This window comes from Symphalangus syndactylus, chromosome 3 (genome assembly GCF_028878055.3).
Source record: "Symphalangus syndactylus isolate Jambi chromosome 3, NHGRI_mSymSyn1-v2.1_pri, whole genome shotgun sequence".
NCBI classification, from domain to species: Eukaryota; Metazoa; Chordata; class Mammalia; order Primates; family Hylobatidae; genus Symphalangus; species Symphalangus syndactylus.
Window position 1 is genome coordinate 146,378,793 of NC_072425.2, and position 27,968 is coordinate 146,406,760.

Consider the following 27,968-nt stretch of genomic DNA (forward strand, 5'->3'; position numbering starts at 1 on the left):
TAAATTGTTATTTAGAATGTTTCATTAAAAATCTTCTGATCTGAAACATTGAGTGAGTACGTAAATGCGAAAGGAAAAACAGGGTAATAGGAACAGGAGCCTGGGCCGGGCTCCTAAATCTCTTCCTCCCCGTCTCTGAGCATTTATTTCTCTTTGGGGCTGTCACTATGTGGTCAGTAAAGATAATCATTTGAAATTTCAAATATCCATTGAAGACACCATAGAAGAAACTGAAGAAATAATAGGATCGCATTAGTTTGATTTTATAGCGCAGCATTTTATGCAACGGAGGTTCCAGCGAAACACGGTATATTTGTATGTATTTGGTAATTCAAATCATGTGTCAGATTTTGTTAAAGTGAGGACATACATCCACAGGAATGCCGGTGGGTTTTAGGGGAAAAGGCACTATTCTGTGATTTCTAGTACTACTATTTTTATTTTTCAAAATTTAGCAAAAACCCACTGGCTTAATTCTGACTTGGTCCCAACCTTGAGAACATAGGATTCAAGTGAGCACAGAATTGTCTGAGAGACGTGATTAAGTCCTGAACATATCCATTACGTTTTGGACTACAGATCTGTCAGAGCACCTCCCAAACACTGATAAAAATCACAACCTCCTTCAGGAACTATAAACTGTATTCTGGTTTCAGAAGCGAAAACCAAAACCTTTTGAGCTATATCCACGTACAGTCTACCGAGAGAAAACAACCCATTGTTCTGTCTATACAAATGAGTAATTTGACTAATTTTCCCCCCCGACTTGGCAGAATCTTTTATTGAACTGATTGAAATGACCAGATGTTTTGGCAGCTTCTGTAGACATAATCTAAGCAACTTGATAATTGACTTAAGTAAACGTATCAGGATGTGGACTGGCAATAGAATCGGGGATTCTCTTCTGTGATGACTTCAAATTCCATTTAAAAAGGCAGGCTGCTTGCGTAATTGAAACGCAGAGAAATTGGCACCATATCATTCATTTACTTCAGTAATTTATAGCCCCTTTAGATCTGAGCATCCTAGCAGCTTTGGAAAGTAATGAAGGAAATGCCACAGCATTAGAGGTTTATAAAAACTGTCCTCGTGGCTGTCTGCTCAAAGTGAGGTAAAATATTTCTCTACGTAAAAATCCCCAAATGGAAAAACTTAAGCAAATATTCACTTGACTCAGATGATCATTTTCTTGATGACATTTTGCATTTTCTTAAGTTTTTGAGTGTTTTACCTAAGAATATTCAATACCAGAATTTTCCATATCATTTTTGGTTTCTGTATTTTGCTTCTAGCATATTTGCTGTGTTATTATAATTTCTGCTGATGTAAAAACATTCTTTATAAATAGCTCACAGAGGTCAATTTTCTCTTAAAAGCCTACGATTGTAAGAAATATTTCAAATTGTGGAATATTTCTTAGAAAGGGAAACAGTCTACTTTTCTTTGCACACATGAAAGCCTGCTAACCATGGCTGAGCACAAGACAGAAAGATACTACACATGTGAAACCTCAGGCTGGACGGCTCCCTCAGCTCTCTTTTCTTTTCTTCCCCCTGTGAGACTGAGGACTCCTCTTTAATTTGTTTAATAAACACGATTTTCAAGTGTCTTTCTTTTCCCTTTTTATCACTTCTTTTTGCCCTCTCTTCATTCTTTTTTGTTTTTTTTTAAAAAAAAGGAGAAGAAAGAAAAGTTACAAAGTATGCACAGGGCGTATATGTGCAGGTATACAGAGAGAGACACACACACTCATATAAACACATACGTCTACACTTCGACCTAAGTAGATGATTAGCACCCGTGTCCAGGAGTGTGTACAAACTTCCTCCTTCTTAAGGACTTGGAGTGCAGAGACCATTACATTCTCTGATTGGCATATTGCACCCAGTGTTCTTTGTAAATATTGTTTTGTATCAGCATAGTAACAATTATGCCAGCAGATTTCATTAATCATCCAAAGCTCTCTTTGAGTGTTGTTTTTCCTTCATGTGTTCAGAAGGCGGACTGGCTCCACAGGTCTTTCCCTGTGCTGCCTGACACGGGAGCCTTCTTGTCCTTGATAACAGGCAATGCTAATGACTGACTGCCCGCTTGTTCACTTTGAAATCCTGTCTCGCTGGATGAGGGAAGACTACACAGAAACAAAACCTAACCAAGGACTGCTTGAGGCCAAGGACGGAATGAAAATGTTTTATGAGATGATTTAATGTGCTGTCACCCAGTGGGTGCAGGATCATGGCATTTTTTTGGCAGACAGAAACTGTCAGAACGACAAATGACCCAGTCCCCTGTGAAGTGCTGGTTAGACTAATTGACACCTGCAGATGTGCTGAGTCTGTGGCTGTGGGGCCAGATGTTAAATAGCACTTAGGGACTCTCACGGCCAGGGCCATTTCCTTCAGTTAACCATATCCTACCCTCCTACTCCTGCCCCTCTCACTATTTCTTGGCTGATCCTGAGTTCTGAACATGGAACAAAACCCAACCTCACACACTTATGTATCAGCAGAAGCTGGCTTTGGTACTTTTTAAAATGCAGTTTTTTTTGTCATGGTTTCTGATAGCAAATTGCTTATTTTATTGAAAAAGTAAAGGTGGTGAGGAGACTGGCATTTCATAAGTTAGTGTCCTGTACACAATCTCCTGTGAAATCCTCCAGCAAACCCTGAGTTGGCTGTCATTATCCACATGACATGGTTGAGGACTAGAGGTCAGGGAAGTTACCAAGTAAATGTGCTAGGAATAGAACCCAGGTTTGCCTGACTCAAAAGTTCTTTCCTCTTACCCCAGGCAGCCAGGACGCTGTTCCATTGCATTTTTATAAAAGTGCTGTTTCTCTCTTGTGGCAGCTTTCTCATTAGTGAAAGGATATCAGGTGGAAAAAAAAAGTCAAAACCAACGATGCCCCAAACATTCATATTTATTTTCACAATATCGTGAGAAACTTAGGAGAGATTAACTTTTATTTTCCTGGCCATAACTGTTGGAATAGTATAAGGGCATGGAGTATTGGCAGAAATATGGCTGTTTGATGTCAGGATAGCACGAATTTAAAAGGGAGATACTCAGCAAATTTTAACCTGTATACCAAGCTTCTAATAATTTAGAAACATCGGAATGATTTATTGCATTTTTGTTCTTTGTGCAGATGTTTGGTGGTCTGTAGAAACAGCCATTGCCTTTTTTTTTCTCTCAATTTAGACTTTTTCTCCAGAAAGATGTTTTGAGAAAGGATAGAAAGATCTATTCATTCCTTTCTTTGCCGTGTGCGGTGGCTCACGCCTGTAATCCCAGCACTTTGGGAGGCCGAGGTGGGCCGATCACTAGGTCAGGAGTTCGAGACCAGCCTGTCCAACATGGTGAAACCCCATCTCTACTAAAAATACAAAAATTAGCCAGGCATGGTGGTGCGCAGCTGTAATCCCAGCTACTCTGGAGGCTGAGGGAGGAGAATCGCTTGAACCTGGGAGGCAGAGGTTGCAGTGAGCCGAGATTGTGCCACTGCACTCCAGCTGGGCAACAGAGTGAGACTGGGTCTAAAAAAAAAAAAAAAAAGAAAGATCATTCAGTCCTTTCCAAGCCCATTTGTCAAGTGAATCGCATTTGTGCTTTCTCTTAAAAAGATGGTTTACAGTGTATGAGAGCAGTTTTTGTAAATTAATATCATCATTAAAAACAAGCTGGCCTCCACATACACCTCCTTTAAGTCGTTATTTGAGGCTGCTGTGCCGAGCTCCACAGACAGCAGTTTTGGCATGGCCCTGGGGCCCAGGGGAGTATTAACTTACAAGGCTTTCCCTATTTTGCTTTTACTTGTCTGAAAGTATTTCAAAACGTAGCGACTGAAATACAAGTTGTTAAGTACACTTTACTAGAATGTAAGAAGTATTTTACCTCCTCTCTACTCTTCGGAGAAAAATGGTTGGGGAGTGAATTAGTGTACTTATAAGACATGTCCTGGCTGCTTCTGAATATCTATATCGACACATAGCCCAAAATTACAAAAGGAGAGTTAAATTAAAAGTCAAGCCAAGATCATCTACAGTTAGATCCTAGAAGCAACTTAAGTGTCACCCTAGGATTTTTAAAAACCATTTTGTTTTATTAAACTTCGTGAGTTCTAACAGAGTGGAGATGCCTTGTGTGAGTTGAAATGATAAAGAGGAAATTCTTTGGTTTCCAGTTGACAGAAGGCAAAGAAACCAAATCTAGAGTTTCCAGTCCTAACTTTGCAAAGATGTCCTTGTCCCCTTCTCTCTGGTTGGGCTGTGTCCCTAGGAATCAGGTGCTAGAATGGGGATGTGAGTGTGAGGGGCTAGGGGTTTGGAGCTTCCCCTGAAGCTCCATGGAGGGTGTGAATTTTTATCCCTTCCATGTCTGCCTATGTGTGGCTCAGGGCATACCCGCCTGTTCCTCTGTGTGTGGTGTGTCCCCGCTCCTCCACCCCAGGGTGCAGGACAGACACTGCCTGGGTACAGTCACAGGAGGCTGAGAAGTGTCTGTGGGTCTCCAGCAGCTGGAAAAGGTTTGAGTCCCGTTGGCAGATGTTTGCTGTTCCAGCCACTTCATTAATGCTGGAAACAAAACCCCTCACCATTCTGACCAAAGCCCCACTTCATGATTGACAGCTGGGGTGTGCTTCCTCCCACAGAAGCCCTTTACAGTCTGAAAGCAGGAAAGAGGGAGAGGGAAAAAGAAAAGGGAGATGGGGGCAAAAAGGGAATTGGGCTAGATGCCATTGCTAAAAACCTGAAATGAGAGAGGCTCATTTAAAGGGAAAGACAAACTGAGTACAACTACTTAAGATTTGATGTCCCATCTAACATATTATTTTCCCACTCATTCATTTATTCATGACACATTTACTGAGAACCCACTGTGTGCTCTATGAATAATATAACACAGGGCGTAGGCCCACCTGGTCATTGTCCAGTGGGTGAAATAAACATGCAAAAGACAATACAGTATAGGATATGCCACCATAGAAGTAGGAATCGGCAGCCTTGGGGAGTGGGGAGACACTTCACAAAGGAGGTGACATTTGAGATAAGTCTCTAGGTTTTGGGGCAGACAAGGAGGGGACAGGATGTAAAGGGCATTCCAATAAAAGGGAACAAACTTGTATAAAGGCATGGATTATGAAAGCCCATCCTTGTGAAGTAGGTTTTGTGGTCACCATTTACAAATGAAAAAACGGAGGCTCAGCTTAGGGAGTAAGTGACAGAGAGCGCAAGGCTCTAGACTCCAAGATCGGGAATCTCTCCCTCTCCACTGCACAGCGGACTTGTGCCCGCAGACCCCTTCTGAGATTTCTTGCCTCTGCAGCGCGAAATAGAAAAGATGGAAAATCCAAGGAGGTGAATTGGAATTTTTACTTCTTCACCTATTAAAACACTGCAGATTTCAAATCAAAGAACTCGTCTGCGGGAGTGTCTGGATTTTGTGAGTTTTGTGCCTGTGGCCGAGTGGAAGCGGAGAGGAGTGAGAGCGCTGGGCGACGCGGCCAGCCAAGGCGAGGCGGGTCCCTCCTGGCGCCTGGTCTTGGGCTCTGTCCCTGAAGCCTTCCGAGGGGCGGCACCGCGACCAGGAACACGCGAACGCGAGTCCAGACCAGGGTTTGGAAAGAGAGAAGAAGGAGAGGAGAAAGGAAGTTAAAAAGAGAGAGAGAAAACGAGGACGAGCGATGGGGAGAAGGGAGGGCAGAAAAGAGAAAACAGAAGCGGGAAATTCGACAGAGGAGGAGAGGCCCACACGGGCGGGGAGCAATGCGGGGAAGGGAGAAGTGGGAGGCAAGAAGAGGAGAGCAGTCAGTGGCGGCGGAAGGAAGGGGAAGAACCAGAGAGAAGAAAAGACGTTAAGGAAAAACAGAGCAATGCAAAGTCGGGACCCCGAATAGTGCAGCATTCCGTGGGCACACGCCGGGAGGATGGAAAGTATAAACGCGACGCGCTCGGCCCCTCGTCGGGCGTCCTGGTGCTGTCGCTCAGGTGCTGGTCCCCAGCTCCAAGCCCGCCTCGTAGTCGGCGCTGCGGGTGAGATCGCCTGCAAGCACTCAGTTTACTGGCGGCTCCCTACCAGCCGCTCACTTTCCTCGGGGCGCCTAGAGCTCCCCGCCAGGCATTGCCCTGGGAGCGAACGCTGAGCCCCTGGGCCCCAGCCCCGACTCAGCGCAGCGGTTTCCCTCTCGGCTTGCGCCCCGGAGATCCCCCTCCGTCGTGGCGTCGGACGGCGTTGCCAGGGCTGAGCGGTGAGCTGTCCCGGGTCCCGCGCTTTGACCGCGGACCAGCCTCAGGGTCCAGCCGCGGAAGCAGGTGGCGCTCCTGGGGCCAGCCTGGAGACTCCAGAGTCCGGCGGCAGGACCCCCGGCGCCACCCGGGCCCCTGGCAGCAGTTCTCGCCTGCCCTTCAGCCGCCTCTGCATGGAGAAAGAGAATGAAAGAAAACAATTCTAGACAGAGGGGAGGGGAGGCCAGTTTGCAAATACTTCGGGAATGAAGTTCCTCAAAGACGCGTTGCGGGCCTTGTCTAATGCTAGGCTGTGACTTGACCTGTTAACATCTATTTTCTCACGCCTGTAATCCCAGCACTTTGGGAGGCCGAAGCGGGTGAATCACGAGGTCAGGAGTTCAAGACCAGCCTGGCCAAGATGGTGAAACCTGGTCTCTACTAAAAAATACAAAAGCCGGGCGCGGTGGCAGGCGCCTGTAATCCCAGTTACTCGGGAGACTGAGGCAGGAGAATCTCTTGAACCTGGGGGGCAGAGGTTGCAATGAGGCGAGATCACGCCACTGCACTCCAGCCTGGGCGACAGAGTGAGACTCGGTCTCAAAAAAAAAAAAAAAAAATCTATTTTCTCTAACAGCCTAATGATTAGTCCTCTGGGCGTGTCCCTCCCTCCGAGTTTAATCACCGGCCCAGGCGCCCACATTTACTTACTTCCGCGGCCACCAGGGCCCCCTGGGCAAGCAGCTCCGCGGAGAGCCCGCCGGCACTCGCGGACGCTTCTAGGCTGGGAGCGGGGAGGAAATGTCACCGGCCCCAAACTCGGTCCTAGGGAAGGCCATCCGCGTCTATACTTCTCAGAGTCCCCGTCGTGCGTTTTCCTTCCAACCCCGTGCACACTCATTCCAACATAAAGTCGTGGAAACGGGCGTGCACTGGGCTGTTCCCGCCCAACACCGGGCGCGAGTCAGGCTGCCGGAGGCTTCCCGGGCGCGGAGGCTTGGCGGGGTCCCCTTTACGCAGCAATTCCAATGAACAACTAAAGTCCGTACAGATTTTGATTGGAACAGACCCTAAGACTAGGAGCCTGGAAAGAAAAAGGCAAATCACTCAATAAACACCTGTCTTCGCGACTCTCTAACCCGGTCGTATCGCGAGGGATCCGGAGATTGAAAGCCCCTCTGCCGGAAGACTCGGACGCTGGGAGAAGCCCGAATGGGACAGGCTGCCCCAGTGCCCGCCGGCTCCCTAGAATCGTGCAGCTCTGGCCCTTTCCGACGAGGAAAAAATGTTTTTATAAACAGTGTTTTTAAAAAAACCGCACACTTTTAAAAAGTCAAAATCTCGCTCTTGTCGCCCAGGCTGGAGTGCAGTGACGCGATCCCGGCTTACTGCAGCCGCGAACTCCTGGGCTGAAGATTTCCTCCTGCCTAAACCTCTCCAGTAGCTGGGAGTACAGGTTTCCTCTTGCCCCAGCCTCTCCAGTAGCTGGGACTGCAGGCGTGCACCACCGTGCCTGACTGTTTTTAATTTTTCTTTTGTAGAGACAGGGTCTCCCTATATTGACCAGGCTGGTCTCGAACCTCTGGCCTCAAGCTATCCTCTCACCTCGGCCTCCCAAATGTTGGGATTACAGACGTGAGCCACCGCGCCCGGCGATAACTCACACTTTTATTAGTTTTTCTTTTCTTATCTTTTTTTTTTCCTTGTCAGTTTCTTATTAGGGTAACGGACGGGGTCAGGGTCATTTATAATTTGAGATCTTGGAGCAGTCAAGTTTGCAACTTCAGCGCAAAAGTCTTAACGCTCCGAGAGCGCAGGCTCAGCGCGGGCTGCGAGGCTGCGAGTGGAGGGCTTGGGAAGCCGCGGTCTTCGGGTAACCGTCAACGCGGGGAAGGAGAAAGGCACGGTGGGTCCTCGGGGGCACTGGCTCTGTGGCCCGAAGTCCCGGGAGCCTAGTGAGGACTAGACTTCTTTCTAGTCAGAGACCTGAACATGCTCTCCCGCTGGGTTGCGGACATTGGGAGCCGGGCCGGCGGGTGGCAGGACAGGCACTAAGGTGCGCCTGGGGGACACTGCCCCGGGGAGCTACCGGCCTGGGCCTTGGCCGCGGGCTGGGGCGGCGCGCGCTCCCCGCACCGCGCGCACACTCCGGCACACACACCTGGAGCGCATCCCGGGGAGGGGGGGAGGGGGAGGAGAGCCAAAGCGAGCGTCTTAAAATAGAGAGTCAGTCAGAGGAGCGCGAGACACCAGAGCGGGAGGCAGCGAGTGAGAGCCGCCGGGCACTAGGCGCGCAGGTCGGCGCCGGAGTGGCACGGGCGGGCGGGGGCGGGGTGGGCGCGGACGCCCCTCAGCACACACTCCGCACCCTGCCCTGCAGGAAGCTCGCGCTGATTGACAGCTGCGTTGTCCCAAAAAGGCTCAGCGAAGATGCTGATCTGCGGGTGGGTCTAGACGCGCGGCAGGCGCGCCCGCTACCCGCTCTCCTCCGCGCGCCACCCGAGCCCCGCCGCCTCCCCAGCTGCCGGGAGCGGGGCCCAGGCCCCGCAGTCGCGCCAGCCCCGCGGCCCCGGCCGGCCGGGCACTCGCAGCCGCGCTCGGGCCGGCGGTCGCTCGCCCCGGCTCACCATGCACTGCCACGCCGAGCTGAGGCTGAGCTCGCCCGGCCAGCTCAAAGCAGCCAGGCGGCGCTACAAGACTTTCATGATCGACGAGATCCTCTCCAAGGAGACCTGCGATTACTTTGAGAAACTTTCCCTCTACTCCGTGTGCCCGTCGCTGGTCGTGCGACCCAAGCCCCTGCATTCCTGTACGGGTAAGACGCTCTGGTAGGGGATAAGTGGGGTTCGGTAGCTTTCACGTCCCTGTCGGTCGCCTGTGCTTTGCGACCCGAGGGCGAGAGGAAGGGTTAAGTTAAGGGATTCTTTTCCTGCGCCTCAGCAAGCGGTGGGCATTGCAAAGGCATCTGCGACGCGGCCGGGAAGGGCCACGCAAGGTGTGGATCGCACGAGTGGAAATAAAATAAAGGCGTCAGGGCCTTAGGAGTGGGCTGCTCGCGCAACGCCTGATTGCCCTGCTCGGAGGAGAATGCTTCCTCATTCCCTGCTGAAAGTTCAAACACTTGACCAGGTTCAGCGCCTAAATCATTGTTTCAGGAAGTGGTGGTGTGAATTTCAAACTTGAGCTTGGCGGCCTTGCATCTCACCTTGAGTTAACTTGTCCAGCCTCCTACTGTCTCCACTGTGAATTTTACGAGTAAATCAGTATCCTGAGGTTCTCAACAAAATCCCCAGTTCACTGAGCTTTGCTTAAAATGATCGCCCTCTGCGAAAGTAGTTTTGAAATACATTCTCTTTGTGGCACAAGCCGAAAAGGTCACCCTCGTTTGTCTTAAGTCAAGCCGAAAAGGTCACCCTCGTTTGTCTTAAGTGACCAAAACCAACAATGATAACAATGAAAACATTACTCACACCTGGTTTTCTCTCTTCACAGGAGCCAAGAGCAATAGTAAAGATAAAGATAACTTAATACATATATTGAAAACGTAGTAGAGTTTCTCTCGAAAATAAATCCAAGGTACTTTTAAAATTTTGAATGCATTAAGAGAAGATCTAAGTTTCAAAGTATCTCGGCATTGTTGGGATTTAGGTTATGGAACATGAGTATAATAAAACGCAAAAGAAGTAGGAGCACTTTTTATCAGAAAAAAGTTATTGAGTGTGCTTTCCATTAAAGGTAAGCATAAAGTACTTCCAAACCAAAAGAACCTTCGAGATTATGTTAGCTGCATGAGAGGCATGAGATAAATTAAATTACACTTACAATGAGAAAACGCAGGGCCAACAGTTCTGGAAGATATTTTTTGGAACATTCGAGTTGTTAATGCTCAATGCGTGGAATCTTGTGTTTTCTCTTGGTTCCACTGATAGTCCCTATATGACAATCAGTAAACAGATGATAAATACATACAGTGAAGTTCTTTTAAAACCAAATTGTTCCTACATGTATTTGGTTGTAAAATGTGTACTGTATTCAGTTATGCCTTTTTAAAGTTAATTTGTCTGTAAGGTAGAATTAGGCCTGATATCCCATAACAAGCCTTGTAATACTGAATTTTTAAAACCAAGAAATATATGAAACAAGGAACAAATAAGAAATTTCAGAAACAAGATAGATCTCCTGAGAATTGATATTTTTACATTTGTGTGTAGGTGGTTGTGGACCCTTGGACACATATATACTGAATAGGGGTGATAGGTTGAACATTGTTTTGAGCACAAACCATCCTTTGCTATAATAACTCAATTCCCTTTGAGGAAAAAGAGAGGATCTGTTTCAGTCATTAACATTGCGTATGGGACATTCCCAGGACAAAACAGAACAACTTCTAAGCACCTAGGTAGAGCCTAGTGCCGGCAGAATTTTCAGTGACTTTGTGCTCTGCGTTGACTTGAAGGCAGCTCTTTCTGGCTTATAGGAGTCACAGAATTGGATCTTAGAAGAAAACGTGTCAGAAGAGGAGTAATAAATAGCTACAGAGAATAGTCATTCAGTCAGAGGTGGCTGAGTAAGTGCTGTTTTATTGAACCTTGTGTGGGAAATAAATCAGAGGAAAATAAAATGATTCATATGTAGTTTTGTGAGTGTTTTAAGTGAAATGCACGTATGTCACAGACTTAAGTATCGCTCAGTCTTGTGCTTTGCAAAGTCCGCTGATGGTTCGTGGTAGAGGGTGGTTGTTGGCAATGGTTTTCTGGCCCCATTATTCCAGTACTTTCTTCTTTCAGATTGTTAGTTGAAAATGTGTAGTGATTTTGCTCTAGTTGAGAATTAAAATATAGAAACTGGGATTTGCTGGTGGCATTAAACCCATAAAAACTGGCTACAGTAGTTCATACTTTCAGATCATAAGCCTGCAGTGGGTTTACAATTACAGTTAAAGCCTTTCATGTATTAGATCATGGGAATCCCATTAGTGTCTTCTCAGGGGTTGGCAAATACCATACTTTAAAAGCATATTTGTTTTTAACAGTTAAGGTCAGGATAAAAATCTTTGATTAGATGAATGTAATCTTTTTTCTTATTAATTGAAAAAAACAACAATAAGTTGCTGGCATCCTAAAGGACACTGTAATTTTTTTCTTTTCTTTTCTTTTTTCTTTTTTTTTTTTTTTTTTTTTTTTTTTGCTAGATCTAAATGTTGAGCACTGGTGGTGGAAGCAATGCATAAAAAGTTCAAGTGAAAGGCATACATTGGAATTGAAGTTATTGAACTTTCTCAGCCTTTCATTTGCTGATTTAAGATTTAAATAAGAATAACAGAAGTGAATTGTGTCAGGTAAAATAATGAAAACTAAGAGAAAAAAAGTCCTCAAAATTAAAAAGTTACCAGCATGATAGGTACATAAAATTGGGATGGAAAGAAAACTACAGAATTTAAAAAAAAACACTGCATAATGAAACAGTTCATGCTGTGTGGATTTAGTAACCTAAAGGTCAATTTATGATACCAAATATCAGGCAGAATAGCATGTATTCAAGCAAACTGAGAAATGGAAATAGTTTTCATCTGAGGCAGATAATCACCTGACAGGAATTTATTGTTAGACATTCTAGCCTTGATGGAATCCTCACCTTCCAAAAATTGTTGTTTAACAGACCCTTTCTTATTATAAACATAGTAATTTTAGTCCTAGAAAGCTGTCTCTAAATTTCTTTCAGTTTCCTAGTACGTCTCGTAAATCATCCTAATAGACACTGCAAAAGGGAATCCTCCCTGTAAGCCCCACCGCAGAAAGGTTTATCATTACATTTAAACTAAAATCTAAACAGCTAAGCCCAAAATAATTCCTCCATTTGAAAACAATTGTGTCATTCAGGCCATTGGTGAGGGGTGGAATATGCTTAGAATTAAGTTAGTATATAAAAAGTTGGTTTTATTTTTAAATCTGTAAACAGTAATCCCTCCTCAGAAGGAAGTGTAATGCCAGTGAGAAATCAGCAATGAGCTCTCAAACTTCAGCGCATCGACCGTCATTACAAAGGCCAAAAAAGAGGTGCATTTTAGAATATCATAAATACGCTTAACTTTAGGGCGCTTTATTTTTTTTTCCGGTTGTGATTAATGTGTCTTGGTGGAAAAGCCCACTTGAAGAAAGCTGGGGTCGAATAGTTTGTGGAAGCATCGGCGTGGTCGTTTTTGAAGGCTCTGCCTTTCTGTCTGATCTTTAGAATCAGGCAGTTTCTAAATTTGAGGCGTGTTGAGAATAAATGGATAACTTGCTTCACAAAAATAAGGATTGTTACAATTACCCTAAGGGTTTTCACTTGAAGATGCTGATAAATGAACCTATGGTACTGATTACTTTTACTACAATTTTTATACTTAGAACCTAGAATTACCTTACATTTGCACATGCATATTTGTGGGGAGGTGAGTGTAGATACTTGGACATTTTACAACCTGCGAACAGGATGAGACTTTTAATTATTCCACTAACGTATAATCTAATTCCTTTCCCCTTCTCTGGCAGAATGGTTCTGTTGAATCTCTCACCTCTTTCTGATCTTTGGTGGTTAGACTTACAGAGCTGGAGGGGCTCATAAAATCATAGATCAATATCCTCAAGCAGAAGGTATTTTTTGCAAAGTTCCAGGGTCACATCAGTGCTTCGGTATAGTTTCAGTCCACTCTATGCCACTCTCCTCCTTGTCCTAGAACTCAGAAATCAGGAAGACTTTTCCAACTTGGTTACACACCCAGGACTAACCCGTGCAGTCACACCCAGGGGACAGTCAACCAGCCAGTTAGAAGGGACATTTGGGGAAGGGTGTTTATCTTTTAGGAGGTAGCATCGAGAACATTTTATCCTTTGGTGGATCCAAGAGAAGTAAGTGCTTTGGGGTGGTGTCCTTGGATGCATTTTTATCACAAACATTGGGTGTCATCCCAGCAAAAAATTAAATGCGGTGCAGGCATGTATAGTGTCTCGTTTGGGAGTTAGGGAGCTGGCTGGTGCTTCATGGAGTTGGCTCCGGTGACTCTCCAAATCTCAGCTTGGTCTTTTTCAGTCAGAGACCCAAACCCGTAGGATCTTGGAAACCTGAGAGTTGGACACTGGAATGTTAATGGAGAAACATAAACCAAGGTCTGGGAAAAATGATCGTTATCAACAAGCATTTGTATTTCTGCCAGAGGCACATAGGCTTTTATTAGCAATTACTCATAACTGCTTCTCCTGTTCCCATTGTAAGGGTAAATAAATAGAGGGATGCACGGGATCTGGGACTCATCCAGGGTCAGAATATATTTGGAACTGAGCTCTTCTGGGATCCTTAGCTGTTATCTCACTACTCTTTTGTTAGAGATGCCAAGGGATTCCTTAGGAGTCAGTTTTGTTTTTTTTTTTCAATAGCGGGATCTCGGCTCACTGCAACTTCCGCCTCCTGGGTTCAAATGATTCTCCTGCCTCAGCCTCCCGAGTAGCTGGGATTACAGGCGCCCACCACCACACCCAGCTAATTTTTGTATTTTTAATAGAGACGGGGTTTCACCATGTTGGCCAGGCTGGTCTCGAACTCCTAATCTCGTGATCCACCTGCCTCGGCCTCCCAAAGTGCTGGGATTATAGGCATGAGCCATCGCACCCACTGTGGAATCAGTTTTAACTCACGAATAGTTCATTAGCAGTGTCTTCTCTGGCTCTGATTTTTCTCAGAGCAAATGAGAAAATGATTAGAAATTTCATTCACGGGTTGAAATGCCCCTCCAAATGTCCACTCTTCACTATCATTTAATTCAATAATTTCATTCAACAAATATTTATATTTGCTTGGTGATGGCATTGTCATGAGTCTATTATTCTGAAACTTAATCTGTTGACTAGCAGTTAGGGTGTTTAAAAAAATCCCTCTCAACTACTTGTAGAACCATTGCTAAGTCCTTCTTTGTTTGTTTTGTTTGTTTGTTGTTGTTTTTTCCTAGTGTATGTGAGAGGCAGTTCGGAATTGGGATAGGGGAACATTTAATACTTTTGCTTACTATGTGGAATTTTCTCTTTGAACTCTACCTACAGGGTGTTATCACCAGCAAAATTGTCAAATCAACTTTGCTACATACAACTCAAATGAAACTCTATTATGAGGCTGATTTCCTACAGATAGGTTTGTTTTTTGCTGGTTGTATTTCTGGATCCAAGACTGAATTTGTGATAGAAACATGGATAGTACAAAGTTGTTAGTTTTAGCATATCCTAGAAATCAGAGTGAAAAGATTAAATGTAACATATCCTAAATATCTATAGGAAAAGGAGTAAGGATTGCAAAGGATTATTTCAATTATAAAGAGAGATTAAAAGGAAAAAAAGAAGGGAAGAAGGAAAGAAAGAGTGGGTTTCTTTGAAATTCTTGAGGCTGCACAGATTCAGCCTCATAGCACGGCGTTCCTCCGAAGGGCTGTACAGGCAAAACAAAGGTGGCTTGTGAAATTCTGTCTCTCCATAGGCACTAAATGGCTAAAGTTGATTCTACTTAGACGCGTGCTGGGGCCTCTTCATGGTTGAGATCCAGAGCTTAAGCTCTGCACAGCATTTAGGCCTTCACTCTGGATGACTGTGTAAATGTTCAACCAGAAGCAATTTTAGGTGTTATTTGCATTTTGTTTTGAGGTCAGGTAGGAGGAGCAACAGAGATGCAAAGGTAGGTACATCACGTGGGCTGAGGCCTCTTCATTTGTTTTTGTTTTATTTTTTTGAGACAGGATCTTGGTCTGTTGCCCAAGCTGGAGTGCAGTGGGGCGATCTTGGCTCACTGCAACCTCTGCCTCCTGGGTTCAAGCGATCCTCCCACCTCGGCCTCCCTAGTAGCTGGGACTACAGATGTGTGCCACCACACCTGGCTAATTTTTGTACTTTTAATAGAGACGGGGTTTCACCATGTTGCACAGGCTGGTCTCGAACTTCTGACCTCAGGTGATCTGCCCGCCTTGGCCTCCTGAAGTGCTGGGATTACAGGCGTGAGCCATTGCACCCAGCCGAGGCCTCTTAATTTGTACTGAGCTTGTGAACACGCATGCTGTGGAGCCTGAGGGTCTTCCTTGCCACACGTCCTGCCCACAACTGTAGCTAGCGGACTAGATAGAGTTGGTGGGTCTATGGCTAAGCCCATTGACAAGCTCTCAGCTGGAATATGGTTAGAGGGCTGCAAGGACTTAGGTGGGATGCATAAATTAAAGCCTCATTTTGCGTCCTCTGTTGGGCGTGCAGTTCTGTTTTACACTCTAGTCTTGTGGAATTGGTATTTCTAGTGTGGCTCTAGGGATACACTCACAGCTGGATTAGCCACCTTTTACCCGAGAAATTGCTAAAGCCCACAGGTGCTCAAGGGACAGGCAAAAGACCACTGTGCTGCAGGTGGCACTTTCTCTTGGAAGCAGCACGACAATGAGAAGAGAAGGACTGAGGGCATTCGCACCAAGACTGCACGTGTGGAGAAGCACGTTGGGCCTGCCTGTCGGTGCCTGCCTCCATTTCAGCTGCCTGAGAGGATGGAACAGTAGTTTTCTTTCCACAGCACAGACGACAAAATCAGAATTCGCATTAGGATTTATTAGTAACGGGATTCAGACCAGGGCTTTGTAGAAACTTGGTGGCATTAACAAATACTCCCCGGGAAGACAGGTGTTTTGTTTGTTTGTTTTTTAGCCAGAAAACCTTTGCAAACCCTCAGGATTTAATTTATTTTTATTACAGCTTAATAACAGTTAGAAGAAGAAAAGTCTTGTTAAAATAAATGCTCTAAATAAAAACACAGTTAATTTTCCATTACCGTATCTAATTACTCATCATCACCAGGGCATTTTTATATGGCAATTTAACTTATTGAAAGTGGAAACTTGGCACACATTTAAGGAAGAAAGCCATGCACCTAGATAGATATCAGAAGACGGCCTAATTATATTTGGGCTTGAGTCGAATCCTACATATGATTGTTCTGAAGAAGAGAGAAGAGAGGGCCTCTGTCTGCAGTCACTAAGGAGAGACTCTGGTTTCTTGAGTGCCAGTTGAAATTGAATACAGAGGGAGAGAATTCTGAACATTAGGTGATATTCAACTACATCTGAAAAAGGCCCCTGCCAGTCACCAGTTGAAGCTGATTTCAGGGCTACTTGAGAGGTCTGGAGGGCAGCTCTGTAAGCTTCCTCCTGGCAGAGTGCACACAGATGACACAGCCTACCTCCACGCACAAGTTCCATGTACAAGCAGACATGCTTGCAGGATTCCTTTTTATCGCGTCTCTCCAGCTTACCAACATGTCCTTAGGAACATATTCTTCTGGGCATTGAGGAAAGATGAGTATTTTCTGTTTTTTGTTTTTTGTTTGTTTGTTTGTTTGTTTTTGAGATAGAGTCTCGCTGTGTCACCCAGGCTGGAGTGTAATGGTGCAATCTCGGCTCACTGCAGGCTCCGCCTCCCGGGTTCAAGTGATTCTCCTGCCTCAGCCTACCGAGTAGCTGGGATTACAGGCATCCGCCACCACGCCCGGCTAATTTTTGTATTTTTAGTAGAGATAGAGTTTCACCATGTTGGCCAGGCTGGTCTCAAGTTCCCGACCTTGTGATCCACCCGCCTCGGCCTCCCAAAGTGCTGGGAGCCAGCGCACCGGTCCAGATGAGTATTTTCACAATGTGCATTGAATAGGATTGGCTGCTGCCTAGGTGATGTCAGAGCACTTCTGATCTTTTTTTTTTTTTTAAAAAAAAAAAAAAAAAAAAAAACATATGCATTTGGTAAGTGATGTGATGATTATCCTTTGGTTTTTCTTATTCAAGGATTACTTACCATGTGGAGAAATGGAGTGGTCTTAGGCCTGATGAAATTTCATGAAATGGTGGCTCTATTTCTGTCCTGGGAAGTATCTGGTACTGGCAAGTCCCTGATATTGATAACCTGCCAGCCTCCGCTGCCCACCTATTTCTTTCCCAGAGTCCTTTTCACTCGGTGAATTAACCATCACTGAGACTCAGGATGGGCTCAGGGAAAAGCTCTGATGGGCTTTTCCCAAAAGAGGTCACATTCTCGTGTGGATTGAAGGAAGTGTAACTTCCATGATTAGTTTAAGCAATATCTAGGGGAGCTGACTTTGCACAGTTCCTTAATGGTAACTTATAGACAACGGAATGCTGATACTGTATCTTCTTATCTTGAGGAAATATCATGGGCAGGAAGAGTTGCTGAGACTCCTTTTTCTGAGTCTTACAGTACTTACCCAAGGGGAGCCACAAACTTGAGAGAAATGCTAGAAATACTTTATACCCTAAACCATGTTCATAGACATGGCAATAATAGTAACAGTGACTTTTTAGAAATTACCTAGCATGTCATAGACACTAGACTCAGTGCTTTTTGATCAGCTTCAAAATATCCCTACGAAATAGGTTTATCATCTCCTTTGGTAATGGTAGAATCCTAGAAGCTAAGTGACTTTCCTGAAGTCACAAGATATAAAGAGAGCGCTTATGAAGCAATAAGAAAAATGGGCAAAGGCTGCAATCAGGCAATTCACAGGAAGGAAGATCTCAATGGTCAGTAAACAGGAAAGGATGCTCAACCTCGCGGATGAGTGGGAACACCCGAATTAATATGAGATACCATTTCACACTCACCGGGTAGCCCAAAATGAAAGGACAAAATCGGTTGATGACAAGGAGATAGAGCAACAGGCATCCTCCACACTCCGGCGGGAGTGTTGTATGGTACGATTACTTTGGAGAGCAATTTGGCAACACCTGGCAAAGCTGCAGACGCACATACCCTAGAGCTCAGCATTTCCACTCCTGGGTATGTGCCTGGAGAAACCAGTGTATGACGGTAAAAAGATACCTGTAAAAATGTTCACCTGTGTGTTATGTTAGTAAAAAATCAAAAACCATTTAGCTGTCCTTTCAGAAGGAAAAAGGTTAAAATAATATATGCTATATCCATGCAATGAAATTCTATGCAGCAATTAAAATAAATGAACCAGATACACTTGTATTAATATGGATACATTTTAGGACTATGATGTTGAGAAAAAAAAGTTGTAGATTGATACGTACTGTCTGATACCATTTATTTAAATGGTTGAAAAGGCACAAACTAATACTACATATTGTTTAGAGAGGCAGGGGCATGGGAGTGGGGAGTGCTAGCCACAGGTTTTTATTTTCCTATGTAATTTATTTATTTATTAAGACAAGCCTAATGTAAATATGGCCAAGTATTATGATGTGACGAAACTTGGGTCATGGCTACATAGAAGCTATTGACATTATTCTTTGTACTTTTCCATACATCTGAAATTTTTCATAACATAAACATTGAAAAGTGATAGCACAAGAGACCACACATGTCCACAGAACTCTTAATCTTGTGGAACTTTTGATCTTTTTCTTAATAGCTTTTCTATCCTGAAACAGTAGCTTTTAAATACAGAGCTTGTTGTACATAGTCTCACAGTGGGAAACTGAGAACACTTTATAACTAAACATATGTACAACTCACACTGAAACAACCACTGTGGCTTCTGAAAGTTGCTTTTGGATCTTACTAACCTTGCCTGGCTAGTTGAGGGTATTATTTATCACCAAGATAACTGCTGTTTCTCCAGTAATGCTTTGGCATGGAATAAATAGTCCCTGAGTTGGGTACATGCTCTTGAAGGATGACTAGTGAAGTATTTGGTCCCCCAGTCATGCAAGAGAGAGTTGTCAGGGTTTTTCTGCTTCTTCTTACTGATGTTTAAAATCATTATAAACTGCCTCTGATTGCACCTTGCTTTTATGAGTATTTGTTGATATGACAATATACTACCCTTAGGATTTCACCAGTGGTCCTTTGCTATTGACAGTTTCATTTACAGAAATTATCTAAGGACAGCTGTGATTGAACCAAATAATCTAAAAATGTTAACATGTAGCTTCTTAGCTACATGATATTGGCATATTATCTGTCCAAGTTCTCTTTATAGTCCATAATCATGATTTGATTTTAAAACTTTGTTCAATATGTGGTATTGGGGACTGTTAGAAGGGGTGAATGTTACCATGGTGATCTCACAGCGATGTCTGTTACCAGTAATCAGTGGGCATCCTATTGTTTGGAGGAGTAAACCTGGACCACATTTTACTCCCTAATGACAACCATAGTGGCAGAAACTTTATTCAGCCCAACACCAAAGACATTTTTCTTTTCTCAGCAAAGTAGTCCCAATTTAGAAATGTTGCTTTTAGACATTTTGGCAAAAACATGGCCTTTTGGGAGCTCTATCTTTCTGTGTCCTTCCAAAGGGAAAGTATTAGTGTGGAGGAAACAGCTTGCACAATCAAGAGTTTTCCAAAGCATTTCCGCTCCTGCGACCCCTCCTGTCTGCCTAAATAAATACACAGACAAATAAAGAAATTAAAGCTCTGGAGGGGGGCCTCACCCCACCCACAGGATCTGTGGCCAGTGTGGCCAGACTTTGTTTGGTGCTAAGAACGAGGACTGCGCCCAAACTGGACGGGGTGGAAAGGATGGTGGCTCTATCAGTTTCATTACCAGGGTTCAGACTTTCGTGGGTTTCGGGACAAAGTCCTTCTGCATTTTATTATACCCAGGTAGTCGCACACTCTGGCTGGGATCAATTAAACAGACTGACACTTTTGCTTGTGCCTTACTCTTTCGACCTCCTGGAACTCTCCAGTGAAACCTTATTCCTCGTAAAATGAACTAGCCAGGCTTGGGGCTGTGAATGTAGGAAACATTATCAAGGAAGATATTCCAAAGAGCTGCCGTGGGACTACATAAGTCAGAAAAAATGCGGAGGACTTCCTCCTGCAACCCAGGAGAGTCTGTTCACTGGCCCCAAATCTGACAGATCCACTTTTGAATCCTCTGTCTGGAACTACTTGGGAAAAGACAAGCAAGGATTTAGGATATTTAGGGTAAATTTTAAACGTGTTTCACTGAAAGAGAGAGGAAGGTGTTTTAATATGGTTCCAATCTAAGACCTTTCTTTTCCATGACTAAACATTTTACTGAAATAATGGGTAAGTCACCCCAGAGGAGATATTTCAGGAAGGTGTTGGTAATACTGTTATCCCTGGATATCATGGTAACTCATTAATTAACCTCAGCACGTTAGACAGCTGTGGCTATTGGAAACCTGTTTTCAATCATCAGTTTAGAGCAAGGCATGAAGGAACATTCTATTGGAGTGCTTGCCTTTTTTTCTACTGGGAGATTGGGCCTTTGCTGGTTAGAACAATCAGCGCTAAACAGCATGTTTCATTTCTTAGGGAGCTGCTAAATAGGAGTAAAAACAATCATAAATGGTAACCATGTGCCCAGCACTGTGCTAGGTGCTTGTATACATAAATGTGTTCTGGTGAAATAGTTACTATTATTACCACTGCTTTTCAGGCAGGGAAAGTGAATCTCAAGGAGGTTAAGAAATGGGAATGGGGTCACATGAATAAGTGGCAGCGTTGAGATTGGAACTTGCATCTGTCTCTTTCAATATAGACTCCAATACTGGATATGATTATATGAAAATGTGTAAATTAGAACATGTCTGTCTCTTTACATATAGGCAACATAACTATGTGTGTGTGTGTATGTGTGTGTGTAGATATAAAAAATATATATGGCAAGGTCCAGTTAATGCGTCAGCTCTGTTGGAACTTATTTGGAACCTGCCAACTCTTTTACACATATTTATACTAATTTAATGTGTGCCAGTTAGTCTTTCATTTCCTGTGGTGATTGGGGTTTCTGAATGATTCCAGAGGGATTCCAAGAGGCAGTGGGGTTTTGGGGGGAAGGGAGGTGATTGGGAGATTGCAGACCTGTTGCCATCTGGCTGTGTGACTCTCCACTCCTCACTGCCCTGGGGTCTGTGTCGGTGTCTGTGTAGCATTCACTACCACTCTCTGGGTCACGGTGCTTCCATCAGCTGTCATTCTTTGAATAAAGCTTTCCTAGGGGCATCAAGGGTGGAATTCCTACTCATTCATTCATTATAACTAGAGAGAAAGTGCTGAACAACTAAAGCCAACCAAATGCCTTGAGAGTTAACACTTCAGATATTTTTCATGGAATACTCATTAGGTTCAGTGAGAAAAAATGTCTGGCCGTTGATTGGCATCACTTAAAAGAATGAGATTACTTTTTCATGTTATGTCTGGCTGAGCTGGAGTGGATTTTGGGAATCTCTATTTTTACAAACCTTTCTGTGTGATTACAATGAAAAGTCAACTCTGGGAACCACTATAATGTAGATAACAGCTTACATATGAGATTGATGTAATTTGCACCCCATGACTCAAATGCATGAAACCATTTAGTGGAGTAATCCTGCTGTTAGGGTTTTGAGTCAGACGGTCCTGGGTTTTATTGTATTTTATTGCCTGTGTGACCTTAGGTAAATTACTTAACTTCTATGACACTCAGTTTCCTCATCTGTAAAATAAAGATAATAATAATCTTTAGTTAGTTGTGGAGGTTAAATGAGATAATGTATATAAAACTCCCAGTATAGTTTGTGGTAACAAAGTGCTTAGTATTTGATAGCTTCTATTAAAAATAAGTATCTTACAATAGTAACCTCATCACGGAAGTACAGCCCTTTAGGGAAAGATTACCATTATTGGTGAATTAAACTTAAGAAAAATTAAAATCTTAAAAAACCCCATTTTACTCCAGGGCATTTTTCTGGGTTACGGCGACACTAGCTGCTTTTGAGGCCCCTTGCAACCTGGGTGGTCTGTGAGTTGTTTGAGTTCATGTCTTCGTGAATTAGGTATGTTTCATTCCTCCCACCTTTCTGTTTTTAATATGAATTCAGAATTTTATAAATTCATAAATGAGTGGCACAAACAGGTCAATGCTACAACATCACAAGATGTGCTTTGTTACTTTATTTATTTATTTTTTTTACAAGAGTTGCCTAGGATTAATTGCCCCTAGGAAATGTTTCATCACGCAGCTGTAAGATTCTCGAGAACTGTCCTAGAAAAGTGGCAGAATTTCTCAACACGTTTGATTTCTTTTCTTCTTTCAAGAGTTAGGGATAGTCTTTTCTTTTGGAAAAAAATGAAACTATTCTTTTTTTCTTATTTCCGAGCACTGAGAGAGGAGACTAACTCCATTGAGACGTTCTTTTCCAATTAGGTAGCATGGAAAAAGGTAGCAATCTGGCAACTAATCACTTTCCTAGTATATTATTGGGTCTGTGATTCAGAGTGAGTTCCAAATGAAGTGCCTTTGTGACAGCTTTTAAATTACTGGTGGGGCTAGCTTCTGAATGCATTCTAAGTGGTAATGATGGATGGCTGTCTTGTGGAGGCACTGCCTCAGGAAGAGTTCCATATGGATTTTTTTGGAATTGTGTTTCTCAGCTGATCACTGGTGTCTTATGAAGTTTAGTATCTGCTGGTGAAATACTTTAATTGATGAATCCCCTCCACAGTGTGAGAAGAATTCTGTTGATGAGGAGTTCTCACCTTCTATGGTGCAAAGGCATCGCCAGTGAACAGGGCCTCTGTCCAGCCATTTATAATGATGATTCCGACAGGCAATCTCTAGTGGCCTCATCCAGGTTCTGTGGTGGGTGGCGGCCAGGTGGGATAAGACAGGTGGATGTGTCATCACCACTGAGACGGAGTGGCATGTATTTATGAAGAGTGAGAAGGCCAACTTTGTCCTCTAGGGTCCTCAGAACCATAGAGTCTGAGTTTTCTGAATTGTTGAAACAGGACTCAGTCAGAGACGTGGATCGTTGGCATCTTGTTGAGAATATTCTGTTCACCCTATGGATTCAGAAAAACAAAATGCATGTGTTTGTGTTCCAGTAGGAGGGGAGTTGGCAGGAATGGGGTGGGAGTGGAAAAGGAATGTTGGCCAATGGGGAAGGGAGAGTGAGGGGAAGGAAACAAGTTAGTCCACTGAAACAGGGATCCAAATGCTTGCTCAGCATTTGTTGTCTCCAGGAGAAAAACAAATTGAAAAATGAGAATGGAAGATTTCATTTGGAAATGGCCCTGTGAGTACGTGCTTATTTGCAGAGGCGTTCCTCATAACTGACAGCAGTCAATGACTTCTGATTGGGCAATGGCTTGCCCAGCCACACAGGTAGCCCAATCATCATATGTATTAATGGTGCATTCAAAAATTTCATCATCCTGGGTCACAAAAGATCATGACGATTGTATTATAATACAATAATGGTATTCATGCAGTGGCGCACAGAAAATTGTGTGTACTTGATGCACAGGCAGCGTGGAAGCAGGATTTAAAGTAGAACTCCTGTCAGAAACCTTTCTTCCAGAGGCTCCACTGCCTCATTCTGTGATGTTTCAATACGTCAGTTTCTGCTGTTGATGAAACACACCTTACCTCCCCAGTATGTTGGGGAGCAGTGATTGATGAAGCAGGATTAATTTGCTGCTTTTTGGGAGGGACTCCGTGCAGTCTCCAGGGAATTACGTGTATTATGGTGTTTCCAGAGAAAGCTAGACCAGGGATTGGCTAAATCTGGCCCACTACGAATTGTTCTACTGCCACAAGCTAAGGATGGTTTTCACATTTGTAAACGGAGGAAAAGAAATCAAAAGCAGAACATTTTGTGACCTGTGAAAATTATGTGAAATTCAGAGATTGGTGTCCGTACATAAAAATGTTATTGGAACACAGCACATGCACCCGTCTGCGTGTTGTCTGTGGCAACTTTCATGCTGTCGCAGCAGAGGGAGAGGTTGTGACAGACACAGCATGGCCCATAAAGCCTAAAATATTGACTTGCTGGCTCTTTACAAGAAAGGTTCGCCAACCCTTCAACTAGACTGTTGGAAGCAAAGCTCCTCAGTTACGAAATAAGGTTTTTACTGATCCACAAACTATGATGTCATTCCAGGGCACAAAAATACCTCCTTTGATCCAGGGTTCTGTTGTCATCCCACGACATGAGAAAGACCCGACAGTGGGAGTTTAGTGGGGAATTTTGCAAGGACTCTCTTAAAGTGAGATCAGCCTCTGGGCTTTAAGGATAAATTTCCAGACCTTTCTAGAAGTAACACAGGATTTTCTGCACGGAGAGGGGGGTCAAAAATATTTATAGTAAAGTGATAGAATTCAATAAAGTATTTTTGGGACTTTCTCTTTGCTGCTGCAGCCCTGACCGGTTTTCCGAGGAGGAATCTGAGGATGGCCCCTGACGAGAGGCTGGGTGTGTCAGCATCACTAGCATTTTTCAGTTTGAGATTTGGGTGACAGTTTATATGCTTCTTAATTGACTTTAACTTGCTGCCCATCCCTAGAAGTAATAGTAATGGTAATAAAAGTTACACAATCACATCGCCACAGCTCTGTCCTGAAGGGCTTGCATAGCTGGATGGAACACTTAATTGGGATGGTCCATCTGCTGGGGAAGTGCATAAGACTATGTGCCTTTGGAATTTTCAACTCTTCAGGGTCAGGAGCTGCCAGACCTCTCAAGAAGGATGAAGCACGACTCTCTCTAGTTGCTCTCTTATTTACATTGAGGCTCTTGGGTCAGGGTGAGGCTTTGTATCTCCAAGGTAGCCTTTGAGCTAATGAAACCCACTGGGGAGTGAGAGATGTGAAATTAACCTGATTTGCTGCAACTTCCTGTGCACTGTCGGGCTTACCAGCCAGTAGGCTGAAGAACCCTTGAGATCTGGCCCTTACCATAAAATGGAGAGGAGTGTGCACAAGTGCAAGGTCGATTAATGTCAGAGGAGATGACTGATATTGGTAGGTAAAATTCCACTTCCAAGAAAAGTATGTGTGGTACAGGTGACACCTGATTTTCTTACTCCAAATCACAGATGATGTTGAAAAAACAATAATAATAACAACAATACACACACATAACAGAAAACACTGGTATAATACTATGTGCCAGGAACTGCTCTGAATGCCTGATATGAATTAACTTTTTTTTTGTTTGATTCTTACTTTTTGAGACAGAGTCTCACTCTGTTGCCCAGTCTGGAGTGCAGTGGTATGATCTCGGCCCACTGCAGCCTCTGCTTCCTGGGTTCAAGCAATTCTTGGGCCTCAGCCTCCTGAGTAGCTGGGATTACAGATGCGTGCCACCATGCCCAGCTAATTTTTTTGTATTTTAGTAGAGATGGGGTCTTGTCATGTTGCCCAGGCTGGTCTTGAACTCCTGGCCTCAAGCGATCCACTTGCCTCAGCCTCCCAAAGTGCTGAGATTAGAGGTGTGAGCCACTGCGCCCGGCTAACTTATTTAATTATACCACAGTCATATGAGGAGATACTATTATTATTCTCATTTGACAGGTAAAGAAACAGATAGAAGGCCAGATATGGTGGTTCATGCCTGTAATCCTAGGACTCTGAGAGGCCAAGACAGGAGGATCATTTGAGCCCAGGAATTTGAGACGAGCCTGGGCAACATGGAGAGATCTTGTCTCTACTGAAAATGAAAATTAAAAAAAATTAGCTGAGACCAGAGGATTGCTTGAGCCCAGGAGTTCAAGGCTGCAGTGAGCTATGATTGCATCACTGCATTCCAGCCTAGGCAACAGAGGAAAACCCTATATTTAAAAACAACAACAACAAAAAGAGTGGAGGAACAGAAGACAAATCCGGTCCTGATCACCCTTCGGGAACTCTGTTGTCTAATGTGGCTTAGACTCAAGAATTTCTTATTTTGAAAAGTATGGTGCTGGGTACAGAGTAGATAGATCCTCAGTAATGCTTTCTAAAAATATTAAATATTAAATATTTAATTTAAATATTTTCTGATTTTCTATTATTACTGATTTGATTTTCCTTATCTAGTTCTTTCTTTGTAGGCCATATAAAACTATCCCTAGAATGATTAGGACGTCCTTTTTTTTTTCCTGGAGCAGTAAAGTTCCTACATAGCTGAAGTTCTAGGGAATGTATTAGTGTCCAAATTTGCAAAGTGATTAATGGCAGGGACACAGTTCAATATTTTATCCACAACCTTAGGGACTATTCCAGAATGGCTATGATTTAAATGAATTTTATCTTACTGTTAATATTTTTAAAAATTAAATATTGAGTAAGGAAAATGTTTATAAAATATATGTATGATAAAAAGAATAGTAATACAATGAACACTTGTGTCTACCCACCACCCAGTTTAAGAAAAAGATTTCAGCTAGGTAGGGTGGCTCATGCCTATAATTTCGACACTTTGGGAGGCTGAGGCAGGAGGATTGCTTGCAGCCAGGATTGAGACCAGCCTGGGCAACATAGTGAGACCTCATCCCTATAAAACATTTAAGAAATGAATTTAAATAAAAGAAAGAGAACATTTCTTCTGGGTTGCCTGGGTTCCTCTCCCTGATGCTGTCCACATCTCTTCCCCATTAGAGGTCACCAGTATTTCAGTTCTCAGCTTTCCTCTGTAGTTTTGCCACGTGTTATCCCTAAATCATATATTGTTGAGCTTTGCTCACTTTTGAACTTTGTATAGATGGAATCACACTGTACTTTTTGTGACTTGCTTTTTCACATAGCATTGCATTTCCCAGATTCCTCTCTGCTGTTGTGTGTACCTACGGTTCACTCATTTTCATTGATAAGAGTGTCCAGTGTGTACATAAACCACACTGTTTATCTGTTCTGTTGATGGGCTTTGTGGTTGTTTTTGCTGCTTTGAACATGCTTGTTAAATTCCTTTTTAGAAAACTAATGATCAGGCAGACTCATTTAAGTGAAATAATTTTTCTATGAGAAAAATAGTTATACAGTTTAATGAAAATTGTAGGCCGGGCGCGGTGGCTCACACTTGTAATCCCAGCACTTTGGGAGGCCGAGGCAGGCGGATCACGAGGTCAGGAGATCGAGACCACGGTGAAACCCCGTCTCTACTAAAAATACAAAAAATTAGCCGGGCGTGGTGGCGGGCGCCTGTAGTCCCAGCTACTCGGAGAGGCTGAGGCAGGAGAATGGCACGAACCCGGGAGGCGGAGCTTGCAGTGAGCCGAGATCGCGCCACTGCACTCCAGCCTGGGTGACAGAGCGAGACTCTATCTCAAAAAAAAAAAAAAAAAAGAAAAAGAAAATTGTAATATTTGCGCCTTGAACAAACAGATGTAGTTTTTATTTTGGGACACATGCTAACTACCTATGAAGTGGGTTTATTTTTAGTGTCTTTTTTTTGGTTAATTTTTTTCCCCAGAGTTGAACAATGATTTATTTTAATTTCTAAACCAAATCAAGGCATTTATTGTAAAGCCACTAGAAAATAAGTCTTCCTAATTTAACAGTATACATTTTATAAATATTTTAATAAAATGAATTTTAAAACATTAAATAATTTTAGTTAGAATGTGAAGTACTTCTCTAAATTAAACATTAAAAAAGCTTTTTCATCCAGAGTAACAAAAGAATTGCATTATATAGGTAAAATGGCCTCTGCCCTACTCACATTCATTTGCAGACTGGAAAAGAAATCTTTATTTCTAACATTTTTTAGCTTCAAAAGACTTTAGAAACCTTTTGAAATAATCCACAGAGCTGTGCAAAGGCACCGAGGTTTAGGACAGGCAGGAAGCTATAGTCCACTCAGCATTTTTTTTTTTTTTTTTTTTTTGACTGGAAAGAAAACCAAAGCCGAGTAATTAAATTGCTCAACCAAGATCACTCCGAGGCTTGCAACGCCTTTGAAATACAATGACTCTAAAATAGCTATATGAATCTGCAGTGC

The 27,968-nt window shown here is 43.4% G+C and overlaps 1 protein-coding gene across 1 annotated transcript in view; it reads left to right on the forward strand.

The window, feature by feature from the left end:
* Positions 1–8,664: 8,664 nt before the first annotated feature.
* The window catches only part of BARX2 (BARX homeobox 2), an 81,633-nt gene continuing 62,329 nt past the window's right edge, over positions 8,665–27,968 (forward strand). Inside the window, exon 1 of the mRNA XM_055270029.1 lies at positions 8,665–9,039. Coding sequence (XP_055126004.1) covers positions 8,853–9,039 — 187 coding nt within the window. The 5' untranslated portion in view covers positions 8,665–8,852. The remainder of the gene's footprint in view (positions 9,040–27,968) is intronic.